The 14814-nt window shown below is 41.1% G+C and overlaps 1 protein-coding gene across 2 annotated transcripts in view; it reads left to right on the forward strand.

Moving 5' to 3' along the window:
• Positions 1-14814, forward strand: part of KCNQ3 (potassium voltage-gated channel subfamily Q member 3) — a 227161-nt gene that overhangs the window by 191526 nt on the left and 20821 nt on the right. The window contains exons 5-10 of one of the 2 annotated variants that reach the window (XM_075415536.1): positions 962-1117; positions 2481-2591; positions 4514-4609; positions 7313-7407; positions 9050-9076; positions 12776-12832. In XM_075415536.1, the coding sequence (XP_075271651.1) occupies positions 962-1117; positions 2481-2591; positions 4514-4609; positions 7313-7407; positions 9050-9076; positions 12776-12832 (542 nt within the window). The remainder of the gene's footprint in view (positions 1-961; positions 1118-2480; positions 2592-4513; positions 4610-7312; positions 7408-9049; positions 9077-12775; positions 12833-14814) is intronic. The other variant, XM_075415537.1, reaches the window with a different exon arrangement.

Consider the following 14814-nt stretch of genomic DNA (forward strand, 5'->3'; position numbering starts at 1 on the left):
TGTGCCAAATAGATTGATTAGAAATTTTTTAAGGCTTCATTGTGTGGGATTTCATTTGAATGTTCCTCGTTCGATTGCCAGCCACCACCCTTTGGACCTCAGCTGGCGGCAGGATATAAAAAGGTGTTGCAAAAACTTTGCTTCATTGGAGACACCAAAGAGACAATTTTGATAACAAGGTTAGCCTTCTGTGGTTGCACACCAGAAATCAGCCAAGAAAGCTGACTTGTCTCAAGACTCAATTATTAAATTCTCAGCTACTACCTTTTTTTTTCTTTTTTTAAATGCAGTTCTGAGAAAACAAAAGGAATATTGATTTTTCACCCACCTGGAAGACCTTCACCAAAAAAGTTTCTGCTTTGCTTGAGACATTGCTAGGATTTGAACTTGGGTTGATGCATCTCCCACCTCTGTAGTATTAGCCACACACTCCACTGTAGTCCCTCTCTCTCACGTTTGTTTTCACACAGATGATTTTCAAGGTCTGTTCTTATTGCATTAATTTGTGGTGAGATCATACCTCAAAACCTGCTTTTATATGCCTAAAGAGAAGCAACTACATTCTGCAGCCTTGGCTTTATGGAGGCAGGGAGAGGGCAGAGCTGTTGATTTGCCTGCCAAGACTGACCAAGCATAGGGGCAGCAGGAATGGGAAGAGTCAATGACAGGGACAGAGCCCTGCAGCACTGTGTGTTATGTGTGCAACTAAGTCCTTAACCCAGCTCTATGCAGAACTGCAACTGCAGATTGCTCCAAGCTGTTCCTAAGGAAGATTCCACATAAGGGCTAATTCTTGTCAATCTCTGCATTATTTCCCAATAACTGTTGAGCTGTGACCAAGCCAGCAGTGACAGCTCTGCTGTTATCCTCAGTGTTTCTCTCTTCTCCTGACGTTTACTCTGTCGCTGTGGATATTGAGACTGCTTTCATCCACTCCATTGTCCATCTGTTGCTTTTGCAGGAACTCATCACTGCTTGGTACATCGGGTTCCTGACACTCATCCTATCCTCGTTTCTTGTTTATCTGGTCGAAAAAGATGTTCCTGAAAAGGATGCTAACGGGGTGGAGATGAAGGAAGAGTTTGAAACCTATGCAGATGCACTGTGGTGGGGGCTGGTAAGTAACTCCAGAAATACCTTATCCCCATCTTAAGAACTTTGTTTCTAAGAAGAGCGAAAGTGTTGCTGTTTAGTATTATAGTATAAATGCTGCTAAATTTGAGTGAGGAGCATGTTACTGGTATAGCATTACCACTGTAGGGATGCCCCAACAATTAATAGAATACATACTCGTTGATTTTCAGTCAGAAAAAAGCCCTTAGATGCTTAAACCCTTTCAGAAAACAGTCTGTGCTCTTGGTTTCTGGGAAACCTCACTTATAGAGGAATGTCTCTTTAGGTACAACTGCACTGGCAGAACCTATGCCTATGGGAGACCTGGCTCTCATGACAGCAGTATCCTGCCTGTGAGAGCTACATCCCTCAGAAAACGACAAAACCAGAGCTGGCCAAACTGGGAGGTGCTACTGACTCTTTTGGGGGACAGAGACATTGCAGAAGCATCTAGATAGATTGGAGCATCAGGCAATGAGTAATGGCATGAAAATTAACAAGTCCAAAATGTCTCTGGAAAGGATAACTCAATTCTTTTTTGTCTTACATGCATTCCCTAAGAATCATTATGTGAACGCCATTGGTGGTAGGATACTGAGCAAGAGGGACCTATGATACATTTGTTCCTGTCTCTTCTCATGAAGACAGGACTATTGGTTTGCACCACTTTCATTTGATCACAAAATATTCCTGCGACCTGGTAGACAGAATTCACATTGCTTTACTACCAATAGTTAGGGGAGTCTATATCATGCTGTGACTAAAATTCAGCAGCATGTTTATTTATTTACTGCAGTTCACTCATAAATAGCAAGATCCCTCCGCTCCATTATTAATCAAAAGGTCCAAAGTGTTGCACAGAACACCTGGATATTTTCATATCCTTGCATATCCAGGACATCTAGTTAGAGAAAAAGTACACAGCTGGAAATTACCAATCGTGCAGGAAAGGAGTAAGTTTTCACAAAGTTGTCTTTGTTTCACAGGGACTGAGACTTCAGAGAGAGGTAGCCCTGACTGTTTCTTAAAGCTCTGCAAGCGGTAAACTAGCCAGTACCATTCCTAACTGTGCACTGATGGTGGGCAGGAGACTCACTCTATGTGCGGTGTCACAAGCAGTCCCTTTTCAGCAAATGCATCCTAGAGAGGCAGCTGCTTTAAGGCTAAACCCATTCTCCCTCGTGCAATGCCTCTGGACGATGACGCCATTAAAAAAATTGATTGGCCCATCATTGAGACTCTGTTTTAAGAAGCTGAACATGAGCACCCACAGAGCTAAGTGAATTATGCAGGTTTCATTGTGACATTTAAAGCAGAGCTGGTGGCTTTGTTTTTCTTATGGAAAGTCCTGGTCATTCTGCCCACAGATCACCCTCGCTACAATCGGGTATGGCGACAAGACCCCCAAAACATGGGAGGGACGGCTGATTGCAGCTACGTTCTCTCTCATTGGAGTTTCCTTCTTTGCTCTTCCTGCAGTAAGTACCTTCCCCTCCTCTGTTAGGCACAGCCCAGCACTGTGCTCTTGCAAAAAATGAAAGTGATTAAAACTGCTAATCAAATAAAAATCCCTTTTTTAGAAGTGATTTAGATGCTTGAGCTGGGCTATATCAATAAATGAAACTCTTTCTTCCAAACTTTGCAGAGAGCTGAATGGGAATATACTCCTCGAACCATGTGCAAGCATTTTCTGAGAAAGTGCTCGTTGGCATGGGACAAAATTAGTACAGCAAGTGAAGAGTCTGCAAAATCTGGGGCAGACCTGCTGGAGAGCAGCTCTGTGGAGAGGGACCTGTGTGTCCTGGTGGACGACAGGTTGACCATGAGCCAGCAGTGTGCCCTGGCTGCCAAGGAGGCCAATAGGATCCTGGGGTGCATCAAGAAGAGTGTGGCCAGCAGGTCGAGGGAAGTTGTCCTTGCCCTCTACACTGCCCTAGTGAGGCCCCATCTGGAGTACTGTGTCCAGTTCTGGGCTCCCCAGTTCAAGAAAGATGAGGAGCTACTGGAGGGAGTCCAGCGGATGGCTACAAGGATGGTGAGGGGACTAGAGCATCTCTGCTACGAGGAGAGGCTGAGGGAGCTGGGCTTGTTCAGCCTGAAGAAGAGAAGGCTGCGAGGGGACCTAATAAATGCTTACAAATATCTGAAGGATGGGTGTCAGGAGGATGGGGCCAAGCTCTTTTCAGCACTGCCCAGCGACAGGACAAGGGACAATGGGCACAAACTGAAGCACAGGAAATTCCAGCTGAACGTGAGGAAGAACTTCTTCCCTCTGAGGGTGACGGAGCCCTGGAACAGGCTGCCCAGGGAGGTTGTGGAGTCTTCTTCTCTGGAGATATTCAAGACCCGCCTGGACAAGGTCCTGTGCAGCCTGCTGTAGGTGACCCTGCTTTGGCAGGAGGGTTGTACTAGATGACCCACAGAGGTCCCTTCCAACCCCTAACATTCTGTGATTCTGTGAAATCTCAAGGCAGTTCATGAGCCTGTAGCCTCGTCTGGGTTTCTTTACTGGTGTTGACATAGCCACAGGAGATGTATTTTTAAAGGATATGGGGCTGTTGTTTTAACAGTTAAGGTTGGGCCCATCTTACCCATCTCTAAACACTTGCAAACTAGAGATCTGCATCTGAGTGATCATCACAGACCAGCAGTCATCCTTCATAACCAGTGCAGCTCTGCAGAGCATTTCATCTCACCTGTTTCCCTGCCTTCCTAGAGGAGATCTCTGACACCACCACAGAAGCGCTGTTTCTACCCACTAAGATTAAAGGGCATTTAGATAGCAGGTGACAGTACAGGTATTTTTGATTTAGCTGGGTGAATCCTGCTCTGACTGCTAAAGATATGTTCTCTATATTGCTTTTGGAAGTATATTTGTTCTCTTGTGTTACATAGGTTAAATATTTGCCTTATATACCACGTCCTCAAGTAAGAATGAGACAAGATCTGGGTGAGATGGGCCGAATAGCAGCAGAAAGCATCCCAAGTCCAGATTTTAGGATATTTTTCATTTAGATCAGACTTGGAAAGAATTTCACAGAGGATGGGAAGTCCCACACACTCAAATCCAGAGTATGGTTAGCATAGCTCTTTTACCACACAAGCACAGTTTCACTCTACCCAGACTAGAAAGCAATACACCACATGGACACCTCCAGCTTGGAAAGGCAGTAGATGTTCAAGAACCCTGTTGAGAACCTTAAAATGATTTGATGTGACCTGTGGCCTGGAGAATGACAAGCTTGTCTCATGAGCAGAGGAGTGGAAAAGCCATGCTGAACAGCACAAAGGTCCCAAGTAGCCATATCCATCTCCACCTACAGACCTGTTTCCTCTCATTATTAATCCACTTTTTCTGAGTAAGAAATGTCTAAAATCTTTCATTGCTCTATGCTTTCAGGGCATTTTGGGCTCAGGGCTGGCACTGAAGGTCCAGGAGCAACATCGTCAAAAACATTTTGAGAAAAGAAGAAAGCCAGCAGCTGAACTTATTCAGGTTTGCGGCCACCTCTCACTTCCTTGAAACAGGGTAGTGTATGAATGTTGTGAATGAGTGGCTAGGTCGCTTAAATGATCACTCAAAGTTTTTGCAAGAAAAGATTTTACTGAAAATTTAGAAACGTGATCTTACAAAGTTCATTGGCAAGGTTCACTCTATTACTTATAAAATGAATGGAATACAAAATTGAAGAAGGTTTTGAGTGGGAAATTATTTATACAGAGTAAAAGAAAAGTGTAAGTGGTAAGGGACACCCTCCCGTTGAGTCATCAGGTTAGGACTGGACCCCCTTGCTTTCTAAACTCCTTCTCAGAGGGGAGCCTAGATATGGCTGGATCCTGATCTGGCCTTAGACCACAATGGTTTATATCTAAGGGATATGTTTAGCAGCAATTCGTGGTGTATTCACAGTTCAGTTTAAAGGGGCAATGGGCACAAACTGAGGCATAGGAAGTTCCGTCTGAACATGAGGAAGAACTTCTTCCCTCTGAGGGTGACGGAGCACTGGAACAGGCTGCCCAGGGAGGTTGTGGAGTCTCCTTCTCTGGAGATATTCAAGACCCGCCTGGACAAGGTCCTGTGCAGTCTGCTGTAGGTGACCCTGCTTCGGCAGGAGGGTTGGACTAGATGACCCACAGAGGTCCCTTCCAACCCCTACCATTCTGTGATTCTGTGCTTCAGAGAGAGAGAGAGAATCACAGGAATTTAGCAGCTATCAATCACTGGTTAACTTAGCATTTACAGAGTGATTAGAAAGAATTTGCTATTACAATCACAGTAATAGAATATAATGTTTTGAAGATGCACACACACACACACAGAGTCATAAAAATTCCCTCGAGTTCAGTGAAATACTCAAATGATTTCTCAATGGGTGAAGGTTGGGTCTCAAGAAGATCAACCCAGGTAGTTCATGAGTTACTCTGAGAAGCGTCCCACTCAGACGGAGTTACTGGGCGCAGCCCGCTGAGGACCAGGAGAGCTCACAGGGCCTTCCTTGGTACCACTGTTTATAGGGTCTCAAGATGATTGTCTTTAGGCATCAGTAATTTTCCATCCTGGTCACAAGCCACATGATGTAATCCTGATATTTAGACAGCAACTATACAATTCCAGTACTTCCCAGAATGTACAGTTCTGACATTTACCAGGCTGGTGTGACTCCAGGCATCAGGGGATTCAGGTGCCATCAGGGAGCACCTGATTGGCCCAACTCACTGTGCTCGTACAAAGACAAGGAAAGTGCCAAGTCATCCCGATTCACTGCACACCAGCTAGCTATTCTCGCAGTGCAAGCAAGAATAAAATGTTGGCTGGTTCTTGGATCACCAGGTGTGAGGGAGGGCTGCACCACCACAATGAAGACTGTTGCATTGTTAACAAGGGCCACCACTTCGCCCTTGCCCAAATTCTCATTTCCCATTGCAGGAGGTGAGAAGCTGTGTTTGTAAAGGAGTCCATTTTTCTCAAAATGAGCTAGATAACCCAGTGGTCCTTTCAGTTTTTGAGGAATCTTTCAGTTCCCAGAGCTACTTTCAGAAGAACAGTGTCTTTAGAAGAAAAGGTCTCATCTGCTAGCTTCTGGAAACCAATCAAATTCTGCATCAGTGCCACAAAATCACAGAAAACAAGCTGTCAAATACATAGTCTATCCAAAATCCAGGTTTTGTCAGTTCCCTTGAGCAACTGCTTTTATATGCAAACAAAGTTATGTTGTTATTGATGTGAAAAGAGCAATAGAAGTAATACAACAGACAGTGACAATTTCAGTCAAGGCAAATGATGTAAATAGTATGTGTGGTTTGTAAGAACTGAAACACACCCTGGATCTCCTGTTATGTTACTGGATGATCAGAGCATTCAATGGGAAGAGACTCCTTAGCTCACTCGGACTTCAATTATGACCTTTGTTACGAATTCAGAAAATTAAGCTTAAAATTAGTAGTCTGGGGGCTGACAAAATTTGACAGGAGCTACTCTTAGTAGTTGTGAAGCACAGCCTGATGGCAGTGAAGTAAATGGCAGCATTTCCACAGAGGGACACAGAAAGTTTCTGTGATATCAGATTGAAGCATTGGTGCTCGGGACTGCTCGGGATCAAACCAGTCCTCAGGAGAAACAGGCTGAGTGGCATATTATCCTGTTCTCATTAAAAACACTCCTTAGCAAACAGAAGAGGCTGCAGGGCATGAGTGGGGAATTGAATTCAACATTTAAATTAAAGCATCTCCATTTAGCAGGTAGCTAACTTGGCTACAGTGTTTTTTATGTATGCGCTTCGAGAATTTTGATTGGAGCTTAATGTTGAAATAGAAAATTGCTCAGCAAAATTTCCTCTGATGGTACATTAGATACTAAACTAGCTTAAGCACTTCCAGAAATATTGGAGATATCAAGCAGTGCTTGAAGCTCTGTCAGACATACCAGACAGGATAATGAAACCAGTTTAGTCAAATGTAATATCTTGTTGATGTTGGTGGTTCTGTCTCATGTCCTGTCTCCTTTAACAGCCCTCCCAGATCATAATCTAATGTCAATAATTTCACTCTATACTGACACTCATTTGGTATGGTTGATTAGTAATTAATTCCCACATAGTCACACAGGTGCATTGTTATTTTCTGTGAAACAATCTGGCTGCTGTCATCCTGGGGAACAACTTTATCTAACACTAATTTTTTCCTCTCCTTTGTAATTCAGGCTGCCTGGAGGTACTATGCTACTAACCCAAATAGAATTGATCTAGTTGCTACCTGGAGGTTTTACGAATCTATTGTATCATTTCCATTTTTCAGGTAAGTGCATTGTCCACCTCTCCATCAACATTTTCTATGAAGTATAAGTCAGGACAGGAAACAATTACTTTATATGTATAAACAAGGCTTTCATAGGTAACAGAGAGTTGCCAGTTAGCCTCCTGGCTGAGACTGAAAAATTTGCTTTTTGGCTTCTGGATCCATTTCTTTTCCCTTCCCCAGGTGGGATGTATTAGGGGCACATAAATAATTCCATCAGTGGCTCTCATGTTAGTATTAAACAAAGGACAAGGCTGCCTCACCGTCAGCTTCCCTTTGTAAGATTCTAGAGTTTATTGCACTGGAAATCTGATGGAGCCTGTACTTCTCGCACCCTCTATAATGTGGTTGTGTATTTGAAGACATGGGCTATGCTGAGAATTCTTACTTTTCCCTCTTTAACTCAGCTGGCCTGAGTTTTGTGTTGTTCACAGAGGTGGCCATGGCATATGAACATAATTAATACTTGTAAAATTCTTGTCTTTTGGCAATACCAACTGGGGATAATTCAGTGGAGATAGCCAAAGCACGTTTAAAACTGTCTCCCACCAAAATTATTAACTGAAGGTTCCCAAGGAAACTTTTCTGGGAAGGTGGGGTCATGGTTTTATTTTCATCTGAGTTCAGTGGAAAGCATTCCATACATAAAGACATCCTGACTTTTTGTTTGTGGATACAAATCTGTTTGATCCCCACTTCTCTTGCCCATCAAACAGGGACTTTCCTCACCTTGAGTTCTTAACATTTTAAAATGCTGGCCCTGTGAAAGCCAAGAATTTTAGCTAGACTATCAGCTGTTAATAACAGGTATCAATTACCCAAGTTTATGCTTTAAACTTTCATTCTGGACTTGCTGTTATCCCTCATTCTGACAAAAAGTGCCCTTAAACTAGCATTCAGCTCAAGCAGAGGTCTCCACACATAAATTGTGCTCACAGCACTAATACTACAGCTCCAGCTATTGCTCAAACCCGATGTGATGAAACATTTCAGACTTCTGCCATCACAAAGGGCTAATTACATATATTAACTCTTTACTTGTTTTATTCACAATATATTCTTTTAGGATTAATTTCACTTAGGTCAAAAAGGAAATCTGTTAGAAAAAAACACCACAAGTGTTTAATTAAGGCTCAGTATATTTCTTTCCTTCCCTTTATCCCTTCTCACTCTCTATCTTGTCCCACATTATCTATTATAGACTCATTTCTAGAAGGTTGCTTGACCTCAGGTTTTGTTCAGAGAATAATTCTCTGGCTTGCCTGGAGCTAGAGTTCTTACGGTGACTTCAAGCTTGTTCATTGTATGTATGTTCTTCTGTGATTCAAATGCAACCTGAAATTTAATAGGTGTTTTGCAAATAAGTTCCTGGGAGAGAGGGCAAGGGAGTTCTCTTCTCACCAAAGACTAGATTGCTAGTCTAAGCAGCACAGATTGGTTTCAGGAACCTATATCACTTTCTTTGCTTTACAGGTAGTTGAAAATGTAACTTTTATTCTGCTATCAGTTATGGTCACAGAACAAAAGATTTATAAAACATTAGCAATAGCTTAGAAATTTGTGTTTAAAAAAAGTCTGCTGAATTTATTATGTAATTCTTCTCTCCTTGCTTTCTTGTAATGCTTCCTCCTTTCTATAAAAGGAAAGAGCAATTGGATGGTACTGTCAGGTATGTAGCTGACATTATTCCAGTCTTGTTTTAATACAGTTATTGGAGGATGCATCTTAAATGGTTCTTTGTGGATTCATGAGCTGTTAACCAAAACATGCTACTAACACCACAGGTAGTCATTAAAAATTATTAACTAATTAACCATTTCCTAATTGCTTGCTTTTTTTCCCGATTTAACTACACAGCTAAAATGCTAATCGTGCAAATGCAGCCTTGCTTGTTGATTGTCTGTAAACAGCTTTATTGTTTGTTATGATTAATCATGGTCTAGATGTCTCTTGATCAATGCCATAGAGCCAGGGTTTCGCAACCAGGTTGCTCTGGGGTGAGTTTTAAAGTTCTGCTTCATGTTGTTGCTCAACAATAGGGGATCAGGTCTGTGGCGATTCACCATGTGCAAAGATATCTTGATGATAAATACTAAGATGGATGGCTAAGATGGATCAGCAGGATAGTCAGTCTCTGGTGGTACTAAAAAAACTACATTAGGTTTTAGGCCTTGGTCCCACCCCTGCTGAAACAGATGGGATAGCTCCCAGTCACTTTGGGGAATTTACAGGCAAAGAGAATGAAGGAATCATCGACTCCAATACTGGTCAGTCACTGAAGACGACAACAGAGCAGTTGTTGTCAGCCATCCTGCAAGGCCCCTAATGGAAATGACCTATTTACAAACTCCTCCAGCCAAGTCACAGATTCAAAAGCACATAAAATAATTCAACCTCTTAGGTTGAAAATGTGAAATACTTAATGCTAAACTCCTATCAATGGAGCACCCACAACGAAAGTCAACAGCAATTAAAGGATAAATATTTCCCCCAACTCGTGCTAAAGGTATTTCTATTTACATCCCCATTAACAGAGAAGAAGAGCAAGAATTGTAGCAAAATTTGAAAACAGTTAGTCAGAGGTCAGGCATGAGCTGCAGTCTCAGTTATCTTTTTCTTTTTGCTTTTTGAACATTTCATGCAAAACATGACAGCTTCAATAAAGGAAGCTGAAAAAAATGGATTCACACTTGCTGTTCTCCTGTGAATTTTTGGGGTTAAATATCCTTTAACAGCAAACAAAAATCTATCTCAAGTTTTCTTACAATATAGTCAAGTGATTTAGTGCAGAATTATTGTCAAAAGATGTCTTCCCCTTCCTGCCACCATCACCATGAGCTAACCTGTTCCTCTTCAAGGACTGTCTGGATGGGAGTTACCTAGTATGTGAACCCTCATGAACCTTAAGGACTACACATCCACGGTACTGCCCAGGCTAAGCAGTCGTGAGCAAGCTCAGTTGCCTTCGTGTAGATGTCTGGAGATGTTAGCCATCTCTAGGGCAGCAGCTGAATTTTGGCTTTTATTATGTAGGAGATATCTTAGGAACAGAAATCCTTTTGAGTAAGTAACTCCATACCTTGAGCCAAAACGTGTTCTGACTCAGATGCAGCAGCAGATTAAAATTAGGAAAGTGAATGATTGCTGCAGTTTGCTGTCGGTCACAGGCTCCCTTGAGAAGCTGCTGAACCTGCAGTGACAGAACAGTTTGTGGAGTAGCTTTTGAGTTATTGTATCTCTCAGGCCATAAATGTTTTATGTTAAAATATTTGATTAAAACCTGAAAAGTATGACTCACAGCTCAAAATCTTTAAAACTGTAATCCCAAAGCCCCTCATTTTAGTTGGATATATCTTGCTTTTATGTTGTTACACATGTAATGACCTTCAGTAAAATCATCAGTAAACTTGCAGCGGAGCCTTCCTGTTAGCAGGAATGTGTTTATGGAAATAAGAATTCAATAAAAGGAATTGGAAATCCTCCAGGTAAACCAAAAAATTATGGTACTTGTGGGAGCATCCACTGACTTCAGCAGATATGGGATTGAGCTGTAAAATCTGGTTGTTTTGACAGTCCCACCTCCCATCTCTCATAAAACTCTTATTTAAAGACCAGATAATAAAAAGAAAAAATTCCTTTTCCTCCTACAGTGATTTAGTGTAGAAAGTACTATTCGTACTCCACTGTTGTTTGTGTTTAAGGGTCTATTGAAATAAATGAGCAATAAGGGAATGCGGTCCTAGTGGAGGGATACGTGGGTCCATATGTGCACTCAGTCTCCAGGTTCTTGTATCAGTTAAGTACTTAATGGGAAAGCTGTTGCAATAAACTACATTGTCTGAACAATTGTTGATAAAGGAGAGAGAAGTACTGGTATAAGCTTTCCCAGAAGAGTCAGAGAATTTAACTAGTTAATAAACTAAAAATGAGGTCTGGCCATGTGAAAATTTGAGGATGGATAACACTTTAAGCAGCAGGGTTTCTATTTGGTGGTGCGTAAGCTCTTTAGCAACTTCACAGTGGTAGAGTCAAACTCTGTGACCAGACGCTTCTAGTATCTCTCCTTGGAAGCAGGAGTTGGCATCATGACAAAACCACAGCTAGATGCAGCTCCTTGTTCTTAGACAATTTGGGAAAAACACAGGGAAGACAACAGAGTGGAAGGGCCTGTTACAGAAGCTGCATCCCAAGGCAAGGCTGCAGGGAAGGACTTGTGATGGTAGAAAGCTGATTAAAGTTTGGCAGCAGCCCAAGGCTTTATTGAAGCTCCCTTTAAACTAAAACTGTGAAGATGTGAGGTATGATGAAGAGCACATTGGACTACCCTTGAGCTAGATAGTAGGTTAGGTTTTGTAAGCAGTGAAGCGCAATAATAGATATGATGCTGCTCTCTTAAGAATAGCATTTTCAGTACCTGCCCTGTATAGTCCCCCAAACCAGGAAGAAATCGGGCTGTGATATGCACACTGGTGGGAGTTTACAGACTATACCAGAGATGCCACTAGCCTGTTCTTCCTTAAGCAATGCCTTAAACTGACAGCACAAGAAATCTCAGATAGTAATTGCTCTTCTGCATGTATTGCAAAGCATTTTCATCTGTTTAGCTCCCCGGAAGGAAAATTTTTGAGAAAGATATGTTAATGCTTGTTTCTGCTGGAGTGCAGCGAATCACTCAGCAAATGTTTGGGTGATTGACTTACATTTCCCAGCCTTTAGGATGGACCTTTTCTTGATGGACATATTGATTCTTTTAAACCAACTTTTGATGTCTATGTTTGAGGAAGGAATTGTGGGCCTGATTTTTCAGCACTCTTCCACTGATTTCAAGTAGTGTAACATTTTCGAATCACTTGTATGTACAGTCATGTTAGCGAAGGATTTTAAACTTTAATCTAGGGTCTTGCTGCTAATCAGCATTGTCCAGCTGTAGAACTAGACATCAGGAGAGCATGTTCATTCCTACTTCTGTTGTGTGATTGCAGAAAAGTCATTTATCCCTGTTGCCTTATCTCTACAAGATAAATAATATTTCTCTGCCTTTGGAAAATTGGTTTAATTTTCTTAAGTGGCAGAATCAATACTAGACTTCCCTATTATATGAGTATGAAAAAATGCATATAATGTGGTGCATTTTTGTATTGCCAGTAGTAACAGCATAATGAAAATAAAATCATACTTTGAAAGGTGGAAAATTTCACTGTCAGCATTTATTCTTAATGCATCTGCCCAAAACAGGAATGGCGAAAAAGCCACTTGGATCTGCACGCTACATTACCTACAAATGAAAGGCTGTTCCCATTCTTTTTCATAGAGCTTTTCATGGGTAATCATTAATGTCTCATCCTAATAACTTTTCTTCACTTTACAGTAATGTCATGTTTAGTAGGGAGTCATTCTTTGGATCAAGCCTCACAAGAAAACTTAGGTATATACATTCAAGTAACAATTGAGTCTTACTCTTTTCATATTTCTTGCATGCCATTCTCTGCCTGCACTTTCTGTTTTTAATACAGTAGTTCATCTAACCACCATAAAAATAAAGGGCAGATAAAACTGAAAAGTTATTTAAGCATAAAAAGAAATTTGCATGACCTTGCAGACAGTTCATTGTTCTGCTGTTCAGAGAACAGGGGATCTAATCCTGGCTCTGTCAATGATCTGCTTACTTAGAAATAAGTGCTTTTCTGTTTTCATAAAACGGCAATGATACTAACCTACTCTGCAAATCATCTAGAAATTTACTGTAAGAAATACATACTGTAAAAGCTAAATACCGTTCCTTATGCAGTACCAACCTTGCCAACTCAAATTCATGAAAGTAACTACATTTGAGTTCAGTGGAACAACATCTCTGCATGTGTGTTTGCAGGTTCTGGTACAGCAAATGGAAAACAAGTGGATACTTTTGATCATCTGAATAAGTTAGTGACATGCTTAAATACCTTGCTGAACTGTGACATAAGACGTGGGGCAAGAACTTTATCTTCCTGCAAAGAAACATAAAAATAATTTGTAGCATTTCAGGAATCTGAAAGACACATTATCAGAAATACTAATATTTTGACTAAATTGTCAAGCATTTTATTTTATCCCACTCAAACATCTTGTAATCATTCAACTTTATCTCACTGTTCTCATTCCCACTTTGTTGCACAAATATGAAATCATCAACACACAACTCAGCTTTCCTAGTCTAAGCTCTTCACCTTTTTGAGAGCTGCTAGTGAAGCACTCCATTTTTTCACTGGATGATCAGCCCATGCGAAATGTTCAGGAGACATTGATTTTGCAGTTTGGTTTGCTTTCTAGTGGTTGATCCATGGAGATATGTTCACTGCAAAGTAAAGAGTGGGTCAACATCCATGTGATTTCTACCTACATTGCTGGCTGCATTCGTTGGTGAAAAATATCCATCCTACTTTCACAAAGAATTGAAGTTGGATTATTCTCCCATGGATTTGCGTGATATATTTCTTCTTTTTACCCATTTCCCATCACTTCAGAATGTGTGAGTGAGACGAGGGTTTGAGCAAAGGCCTTTAGTGTGCGTGCAGGCTTTTTCCGAAGTGCATCGAAGTTAAGCCCATGTTAGGATTTGTGTTCATGTTTCTGGGCAAATAATATGGATCATAGGTGAGTTCGGATTAGAGTCATACCTACGATTAAATACCAACGAGGACATACACCACCAAGGAGTGTGGAAATTGGTTGGCTAAAAGGGGGTGTTTCCTCCTCAGACGTCAGAAACCTGCAAATTTAGACCTCAAGATACAGGGTGAAAAGAGGCTTTTTAAATGAAGACATTAGTTGCAAGAAGTTACAGTCAATTATTTTGAGATTAAACATTTTTGTGAGTTTCTCTCTACAGAAAAGAATGTTACTTACTTTCTTTAAAGGGAAAGCTGATTGGCCAAAGTTCAGAAGTAGCTCAAAAGTGTAGAATTCTCTTTGTATTATATCGAGAAAACACATGAACCCTCTGAGATCACGTGAATGTGTTCAGTGTAGGATTCATGGCTGTCCTCATAACATTAGTTTTGTGATAACTTCTACTGGAAGTAGTTCAAAGGAGAATATTTCTGGAAATCTCGTTCAGAATGTTTGATTTCCCAAAGCTAAGTTCACCCATATTAGTACAGCTTATAATGTAGTAAAATACTGGAGTAAACATGACTGCCTTTTGCTGTCAGTTACATGAGACCAACTAAATCTAGCAATTAGCTAAACTGCAGAAATATGGAAAAATTTCCTGAATATTATTAATCCTTGTTAGGTGTTAATGGTAAATACATGGAAGAGGGCTGTGACTGATTCACTGTTAGCATTAATTCATTATTTTTCTTGTCATACATGTACCTTTTGTTTATGAAACTCCAACACTAGGCAAAGCACAGAGAGGAGAGTATC

Source organism: Opisthocomus hoazin, chromosome 3 (assembly GCF_030867145.1).
Source record: "Opisthocomus hoazin isolate bOpiHoa1 chromosome 3, bOpiHoa1.hap1, whole genome shotgun sequence".
NCBI classification, from domain to species: Eukaryota; Metazoa; Chordata; class Aves; order Opisthocomiformes; family Opisthocomidae; genus Opisthocomus; species Opisthocomus hoazin.